Source organism: Cryptotermes secundus, unplaced genomic scaffold, assembly GCF_002891405.2.
Source record: "Cryptotermes secundus unplaced genomic scaffold, Csec_1.0 scaffold2287, whole genome shotgun sequence".
Classification (NCBI taxonomy): domain Eukaryota; kingdom Metazoa; phylum Arthropoda; class Insecta; order Blattodea; family Kalotermitidae; genus Cryptotermes; species Cryptotermes secundus.
Genome location: NW_019728524.1, coordinates 85,002 through 94,537, shown reverse-complemented (window position 1 = coordinate 94,537; position 9,536 = coordinate 85,002). Strand labels below are relative to the sequence as shown.

Genomic DNA, 9,536 nt, shown 5'->3' with positions numbered 1-9,536 from the left:
TTTCAGTTCCGGTTCCTTGCTGCGCGTATGAAAAATTTCTGAACCAAAATCAATTTGATCACTCACATACCTCCTACAATACTCTATTATCCGGGTACACGTCAGACATTTTCCTAGTCTCTCGTGACATTTGTAGAGAGTATCTCGTGGCCGCCGCGTAATTCACCACCAGCTATATAACATTTTGCAGTGAGAAAATGGATTACTTACTTACTCATGACGCTGAGCCCTTCTGGAGGAGCCGCCAATTCTGCTGCTACTCAAGAATATCCCAGCATTTTATGGAACCCGAAGGTTCATTACCATGTTCAAAAGAGCCCTCCACTGGTCCCTATCCTGAGCCAGATCTATCCAATCTATACCATCCCATCCTACCTCTCTAAGATCCATTTTAATATTGTCCTCCCAACTACGAATTGGTCTTCCCACTGGTCTCTTTCCTTCTGGCTTTCCCACCAATATCCTATACGCATTCGTCTCCCCCTTTTGTGCTACATGACCTGCCCACCTTATCCTCTTTGACTTGATCATTCTAATTATACTTGGAGAAGAGTACAAGTTATGAAGTTATGCAGTTTTCTCCAACCTCCTGTCACGGCATCTCTTTTGGGTCCAAATATTATCAACACCCTGTTCTCAAACACCCTCATTCTACGAACATCTATGTATGTTCCTTCCTTACTGTCAGAGACCAAGTTTCACACCCATACAGAACCATAGGCAAAATTATAGTTTTGTATATTCTAATTTTAATGTTTTTTTGGGCAGCAGAAGAGAAGACAAAAGGTTCTGGACTGAATGGTACCTGAGTTCAAGCTCCTCTTAATTTCCCCCTGAATCAGGTTTTGATCTGTTATTGTTGTTCCCAAATATCTGAACTGTGCCACATTTTCAAAACATCTCTTTCCTATCTTTATGTCATGATTTTGCCCTGCATTTTGGTGATCAGACAGCAACATATACTTATGTAAGATTTGAGGCTTTCACAGCGGTGACTATGAAGAAAGCAGTCTTCTGGGATTTGGCACCGTGTATATGTGGTGTTAACCGACGTTTCGGAGGAACGTATCGCCCCCATCTTCAGGGTTGAAGAAAAAGTAAAAGTAAATCTGCAACCTGAGGACGTGCCATGCCGTGGTGACAAGGGACCCACCTAACATGGAGAAAATGCTGGGGAAACTTGAAAGAAAATTCTGTTTCCATCAGAGATACATATATTAAACCCCATAATATCCTCATAACTTACACTTGAAAGCCACAGTTTTTCGGTTACATTTAAGTATTATAAATCATATATTGTAAGAAACAATACTCATGTTCCCATTTATTATTATTTTCATTAGAATGATGGAATTTGAGAATGTGAAATACACTCGTCAACAAGATTAAGACTTCATTTAATGATATAAGAAAATCTGATATATTCATCTTCACCAGCTCAGTACTGGGCAGAACAATATGGCAGAAATAATAACATATATACTGAAAATCTGGTATCTGTTCATATTCCAGTTCAGGAATGGAAAGGATTATATGGCAAAAGTAACATATCTTACAAAAAATGTAATGAATACCAAAAATCTGGTATCTATTCCTATACCGGTTCAGTAATGGAAAGGTTTATATGGCAAAAGTAACATCTTACAAAAAAATGTAGTGAATACTGAAAATCTGGTATCTCTTCAACTTCCACTTCAGTATTGGATATGATTATATAGCAAAAATGAATAATATATGTTAAAGAAATGCAATTACTATTGAAAATCTTATGTTCATGTTCACCAGTCCAGTACAGGTAGCATTATATGGCAAAAGCAAGAGAAGGAATACACCTATAACAACAGAAGTGAATAACAATGTAACAAAAATGAAATAGGTAAAGAAATTACATTAATAGTCCTACCCACATTCAACCCTGAGGCTGATTCTGCTTCTCAGAGTTTCACACTGAGGCTGATAACCTGAACTTTGCAAGTCAATTATAAAGTAATGCCTCTTCATTCTTAGCTACACATAAAGAAGACCCATGTGTGTCAGAAAATAATTTCCCATACACTTGATTGAAATATAATTTCTTGAAGATAAAGGCCAGAATGAACTCTGACCCAGTGAAGTTCTAATATTCTGAGATGAAGGAAACATGTTTGCAAAGAGGGGAAGAGATGGAGCTCAAGTTCAAAATAAGTTTCGTGTATGTAATCGAACTGTGGTTGACCATGTTTTCATTCACTGCAACATGTTTGCAAAGCGGGAAAGAGATGGAGCTCAAGTTCAAAGTAGGTTTCTTGTGTGTAATTGAACTGTGGATGCCAATGTTATCATTCGCTGCACAGTAGTTTCTGTTGCTGCACTGCAACTGCTTGTCACCAGGGATACTTTCTCCAACTTATGAAACATTTAATGATGCTCATGTGACTAGGTGGTATACATATTCTTCCAGTAATTTCATAACTGCTCTCTGTCAATTTCCAGGGCTGGTATGGGCAGGCCATTATAAGGGAAAAATGAAGAAGCATTACTTTCGTATGACTTACCGATGAGAGAGTATCTTCATCTTCCTCTCTGAGGCCCTCTGCCTGGCTGCTTCAGTCATCAACCTGTTTCTTCGCTTACACCACCAAGGAATGTAAATTCGTGTGAGACATCTCACAATACTATCTACTATTCGTTGGTGGTGAAGTGAACAGCCAGAACACATAATCCACTCGAGTCAATGGTGCTCTTGATGGCAGCTGTGATATGATGCTCCACTGAATTCAAGTGGGCAGTCTCCATCATTATAGACACCATCAGAGTTACAGCAGTACCAACAGTCTCCACAAGCTTCTCAGATGGATAGGTCAGAGACTGTTCTGTATCACTGCACTCCTTAAAATATATGAAGACACTGGCTGATAGCAGCACTTCAGATGTCAGGCATGTTTTGCATGCCTCACAGCTGATACTGCGAAGCACCTGTCTGGCAATGGAACCACTGACGTAAACTACTGAGAACACTTCCATGTCACCAGCAGGTACTGCAGGACTCATGTCCATCTGTACTTGCTGAGCAACATGGAAACTCTCAGGCACACCAGCAGGGGTTTCCTTGTCATGACTTGTGGAAGGATTTCGTGAAGCAGCTTCAGGTGCCCTGAAAAGCGATTGTAGATTATCCAGAAGAGTAACACCATCATCCTCGCAATTAGTTTCCCCCAGTCCTCTAAATGCAAGGCCATTGATGATGCTAGTCTTCAGGGCATCTACAAATTGTCCCACAGTTGGGTTACTGTTTGAACCACAGTTTAAATGAATAGCTCCAAATGTGTTCTCAAGGGGGTCCTGATTCAGGTTTCGGGTGTGAAGGTACTGAAAACCCGCCTCTTTCAGTGCCCTCCACACAAGCTGGGCAGCAGTGATGTCAATCAGCCCCCCATTCTGTGGAGGAGGAGGATGAAGAAGGGCGGGTTTACCATCCTTGAGGAAGATCCAACTCTTTATCCCCATACTTGCCTTTTTCCAGAGCTCTATATGGGGGCTGTTGTCACTGAGTGGGCAACGCAGTGTTTTCCCTTGGCCAACACTTGTTCCACCATTGCAACTATCAAAGAGGTTGTCAACCTCCTCAACAAACACAGCTGTTACCATGTATTCGCTGCTGCACCCATCTGAATGGTGGGGGAAACAGAAGTTAGTGTGCCTCCTTACGTGGTGAATTAGTTTCTTTACATTGGAAAATAACACATTACTTTACAAAGGACTAACGTTATACAAAACTTGTACATTTCATTACATTATTCCTCATTATAAAATCTTTGCCACCTAATTCACCTTAATCATATCACTGATACTGTCGTCTGCCTTTTAATTATCCTAAAAACAGTATTTGTGACATATTCTACATAACTTGTATATTGATATACAGTTTCAGAAGTTAATTCAAGTCAGATGATAATGACGTTTGTTTGATTACAACTGGGTTCTGAGGCAGTAACTTTGAAAACTAGTCCTCATTATTAGTCACTTCATTCATATAAGAAACATATAGTGCTTACCTGTAGCCACTAGAGCATTGAGGCTTGCTGCACATCTGTTAAGGTGTACCCTTTCAGCTGTAGTGAAATCATTTTCAGAGAAATGTTTGTTGCACAGAACTTTATTGTGCAGCATTCTAGCAGAATCAGTAGTACAGGATAACCCAACTCTTCCTACCCATACCATAGCCCTGTAAGAGTATTACATATTGTCTCAAAACCTTGAAATAATTCATCAGTAAACATTACAAACATGGTGTAAGTGCTACATTACATCATGTACTAAAACAGACAGTCATTCATTTATTTACTTTCCATTAATCCTTACATGACTGGAAAAACAGTGGATATAGTAATAGTCAAAGACAGCAGGACAAACAAGTCCCATCAATGATATAAACAAAAACTAATTATATTTAACCCATAACAATTACACATATTATCAAAAACAAATCACAGAGAATAAATCATTAACACAGTTCTCAAATACGTGTATATATATGTGAAAGAATTCAGCACACTAATGACACAAGACTACCATAATGAAACACAAAAGTATACTACTAGGCACCCAGCATATAACAGCCCAAGATCATTAATTAATATTGAAGTTAAATTATTTCTCCAATGAGTAAAATAGACTTACCCTTTGGTACCTATCTTTCACATAGGATTTTATCAATGCACTGGCCTTACCAACTATTCCATAAAATTATACTTTGGACAGGGAGAGGCAGATAGAGAGATAGATATTGACAGAGTCAAAAGTTTTCTTCAAATCACAGAAAATGCCAATGAACATTATTGGTATTGATGTTGTCCAGCTAATGTTTGAAAATAATTATTAAAAGAATCTGTAATCACATCATTGTTATCAGTTAACTTCCCATCAATGTTTAAAAACTGTATACCTGCATTATTAATTTTTCTACCTGTGTCTGATTTTATAATGCTCCAGGTGGTTTTCATTTTGTTACTAGAATTAGAAATTAATCAATTATAATGAAGATTTTTAGCTCCTTTAATAACATTGGCCAAAATATTATAACAATTCAAAATATTATAATATGTTTTATAATAATATTTCAGATCTGGCTCATACCATGCTGAATCCTTGGGAAAATTGAAGAATATCATTCCAGTTTCCTCACAGGAAGACGTGCATCCTGGAGCAAAACACTTCTTTTTCCTTTCCATTTATACTGCAAGAAACAATACAAAAATTATAACAGAATCACAGTACACTCTCACTTTCTTGAGATTCTATGGTCCTTCTTTAGGCTACACCGAAAGATGCTTAAAATACAGAAATACGATTTGGATGAAGTATCGTAGTAACACTGACTTCGTGTTAGTTTCTAATTTCACTGGACGTAGTAAGCATAATCCATATACATAAGTAACATGCAGATGTAAATTCATGCGTAAATGTCGACTCTCGTTTCACAACATCAAATCAAAGTCCCTACTTACTAATTAATCTAATTAATTGCACGCCATACGTCAATCGCGTACATATCTCATCACAAACTACACAGTCTTGCTGAGCGAACACCCAAAACCTTCAACAGAAATTTAAGCTCCTCTGATTGGCTCACACTTATGCGATTCAATTAATTGCGATAGGTGTATTATGATCGATTCCAGTCATTTCCAGACTATGTAGTTCATCTAGCTCAATAGAGATGGATGTTCTGCATGTTTCCCTCTCCCCAATGGGAGTTTCAGCCCCCTGATAGAGAGCACCAAGTGTGATAACTCAACGCCAAATGGATGCAGCTGTATTGACCTCGTGTTCAAGAAAGGAAACGAGATAGAAATAGAACAACAAAAAACAGAAACATCATCAACTTCACCACTAAGGAAACACCTACCGATAAGCACAAGATTCAAATATGGGAGCAAAGAACAGCAAACGAAAACAGAAACAAACATCCTGAAAAAAACAAGAAGAATCCATAAATACATATTGGGAAAAACAAGAGGACATCATGCAAATAATAGAACAAAACGAAATCGATGATGCAACACGGAAGATGACTGAAATACTGCAGAATGCTGCCCCAGCAGCCAAAGAGAGGAAGGCCAAAATATGGTTCGATGCAGAATGTTACAATATGAGAAAAGCAACAATGAAGGCACTACACAGGGCAAGACAAACTCAGAATAGCAACGAACTAAAAGAATATGCAGAAAAAAGAAAAAGATACAAAGCACTGATAAAAAGCAAGAAAACAGAAGGGAAAATGATGGCCGAAGAAGCCGAGAAAGACCCGTTCATGGCAACCAAAACAATGAAGAAACAAATGCCACAAGAAGTAAATATAAAGATATGGGAACAACATTTCACCAAGATACTTAGCCAAAATACACCCACCAGCGGCTCCCGAACGGACGACGTCAGGGCATGTCAACCAATCTCACATGCAGAAGTATTAAAAGCTATAAAAAGAACACAAAACAAGAAAGCCACAGGACCAGATGGAATATATTATGAACATATAAAAGAAGCAAAGGACATTATATGAAAACCACTAACGGGACTATACAACAGATGCCTCGAAACTGGATCCATACCACAAATTTGGAGAAAATCACTGATGAAAGTACTGTACAAGGGAAAAGGAGACCCAGAAGACCCGAACAACTACCGAGGCGTAGCGTTAGAAAACACAATGTTCAAGATACTGACCAAAATCCTAACTGACCGTTTAACAACAACAGTAGACTCACTTATCCCGGAAAATCAATTTGGGTTTCGGCCACAAAGATCAACGATACAAGCCATCACAGCACTACTAGAAGCAATTGAAGAAGCATTAAGACACCCACGAGGAAAATACCATGTAGTTTTCATAGATTATAGCAAGGCATTCGACCTACTCGACAGGAGTATAATCACAACAAAACTGAAGGAAATAGTAGGAGAAGAGAACACAACAACAAGACTAATAGGAGACATCCTCAAAAACAATAAAATCATAATAAAAGACACGGTGTCAGAATCCGAAGAAATAACCCAAACAAATGGCGTACTGCAAGGGGACCCCCTCAGCCCATTACTATTCAATATTACAACAGCAGACTTGGCCAAAACAATGGAAAAACACACAGGGGTACAATTAATTATGTACGCCGATGATATGACAATTGGAGGAAAAAATATTGAGGAGCTACAGGAAGCCTCCACTACACTGGAGAACTGGGCAAGACAAAACAAACTTCAAATAAATAAAAACAAAACCCAACTAATGACTTTCAGAAAAGGAGGAAGAAAAGGAAAAAATGATGAAATAAAATTTAATGGAGAACACATAAAATCAGTAAAACAATATAAATACCTCGGCTTAACACTGCAGTCTACATCTACAACATTCACAGCACACATAACAGAAAAATGCACAGCAGCCATCAAAGCTATATACACCATCCGAAACCTGCAACTATTATCGCTAGAAACAGCAATGAAAATATTCCATGCAAAAATTTGTCCCATACTACTATATGGCATAGAGATAACCTGGGAAAAACTATCCAAACAAAACCTGCGGAAAATAGAACAAGTGAAGGCAAGATACCTTAAACTAGCGCTAGGGCTTCCTAAGAACACACAATCCAGACTAACATACGAACTCTGCAAGGAAAATTTCCTATTAGAAGAACTCAGATATCAACTGCCAAGCACAAAAAACTCAGAGGAAGTTATCAAAGAAAGAAAACAAAAAAGAGAGGAAATATGGGAAGAGTTCTACAGCACTGATGCAATGACTGACAGAACCTGGACAGGACCCAACAGAAAATTACGACACACAATTACTAGGTTGGCAACACACGGATTCCACCACAAGATATGCAAGAACGAATGTTTCCACGAAGCAAATGACGCGTGTGTGTGTAAACACTGATAACAAGTGCATTAGATACCACATTACCATATGCAACAACGTAACCACATCAATAACCGACTTCAGTCGCGAATAAAAACAATTACTCTATGCACATTGTGCACACTCCCTTTACATATAACTCAACGCTATTGCCGGGCAACATAACTACCATGACGTCATGAAACATCCCTGCAGTGCCCGGATGCAACTCTATCGATACAAAATGGCTGCCACCAGTGCCGAGAGATAGGTCGGTAACAGAATATGCTATCATAGTACTACCTGCCCTGTCGGTAAGAAAGTATGTTATCATACCACCAGCCTTTGTGTACTGCTCCCTCCCAAAGAACCAATAATTCACATGAATAGCTACAAATCATTTGCATCCCTGGCCTCTTGTGCTGCAGAGGTTCTTACCCCACTGAGTGTTTTTTGTTTTCAAACTGAATTTAATATGACTTCACTCAAATCCTTCTGGAAGGGCATTAGCTAAGTGATATCAAACTGTTTGAAAACAGAAAACACACAATGGAGTATGAACCTCTGCAGTACAAGAGATCAGGTTGCAATATTATTTACCAGGAGCAAGTTTCTCACCGGTGCCTGTAAAGCATGAACATTTCATTTACATCAATTCAAAACCCCCTTACTGAAATGCAATGGACATTTGAACTATAACATACATAGAAGACTTGTGTTTAGGAAAGATGATAGTGTGTAAACTTGAAAGAAAATTCTGTTTCCATCAGAGATACTTTTATTCAACTTCATAACTTTGGTTACAACTTATACTTGAAAGCTACACAGAACACAGCTTTTCAGTTACATTAATGCGTTATAAATCATGTATAGGGAGTAATAATATTGAGGTTTCCATTTGTTATTAATTTCAGTAAAAAGTAGAAAGTAAAGCTATCCCTGTGCCAGGCCATGAAGGCCCATAGGATTGTGAGACGTTGAGGGCACCACATTAGCTAGACAATCGGCTCAAAGATGTCGGTAATTAATTTCAGTAAGGCTGACAATCTTACTGCCATCTTTGAGCCGGTTGTCTAGATAGTGTGGGACCCTCAACGTCTCACAACCCTATGGGCCCCCATGGCCTGTTACAGGGATAGCTTTACTTTACTTACTTTACTTTAAGTATAATGAAACTCAAGAATCTGATATACACTCCTGTTAACAAGATTAAGATTGTATTTAATAATATATGAAAAGCAATAGAATAATTGCAGAACTCTGACAAACCATGTGATTTTTAAGGGCCCAAACAGATGACAGTCTGAAGCGGCCAACTCCAGACTGTAGGGAGGATGGGGAAGCACTTCTCAGACAAACTCTGGAATCTTCCCTGGTGTCAGGTTTGCATTATCATATTGATGTACGTCTTTTCATTGGACACTTGTCATGAAGTGCATATGACGTTTCTGGAGCATCTGAACATAGCGAACTGTACTGACAGTCTCCTTTCAGGGCAGGAAGTCAACCAATATGCACTCCTCAGCATCTCAGAAAACTGTTCCTGTAAAATTCCCAACCAAGGAGATGCACCATGATTCTGTCATTTTGTTTTCAGGTCAAAATTGTGGAACCAAATTTCATGCCCAGTCTGGATATTCAGTAGGGAGTTATCACT

At 38.6% G+C, this 9,536-nt stretch overlaps 1 protein-coding gene across 1 annotated transcript; it reads right to left on the bottom strand.

Annotated features, from left to right (window-relative positions):
• Positions 1-1,816: 1,816 nt before the first annotated feature.
• Positions 1,817-5,231, bottom strand: LOC111865284. Its single transcript, XM_023853182.2, has 3 exons — positions 5,116-5,231; positions 4,035-4,204; positions 1,817-3,647 (listed from the first exon to the last, which is right to left on the bottom strand). Exons 1-3 carry the CDS (start codon positions 5,208-5,210, stop codon positions 2,662-2,664), a joined length of 1,251 nt encoding a protein of 416 aa, XP_023708950.1. The 5' UTR covers positions 5,211-5,231; the 3' UTR covers positions 1,817-2,661.
• Positions 5,232-9,536: the final 4,305 nt, after the last annotated feature.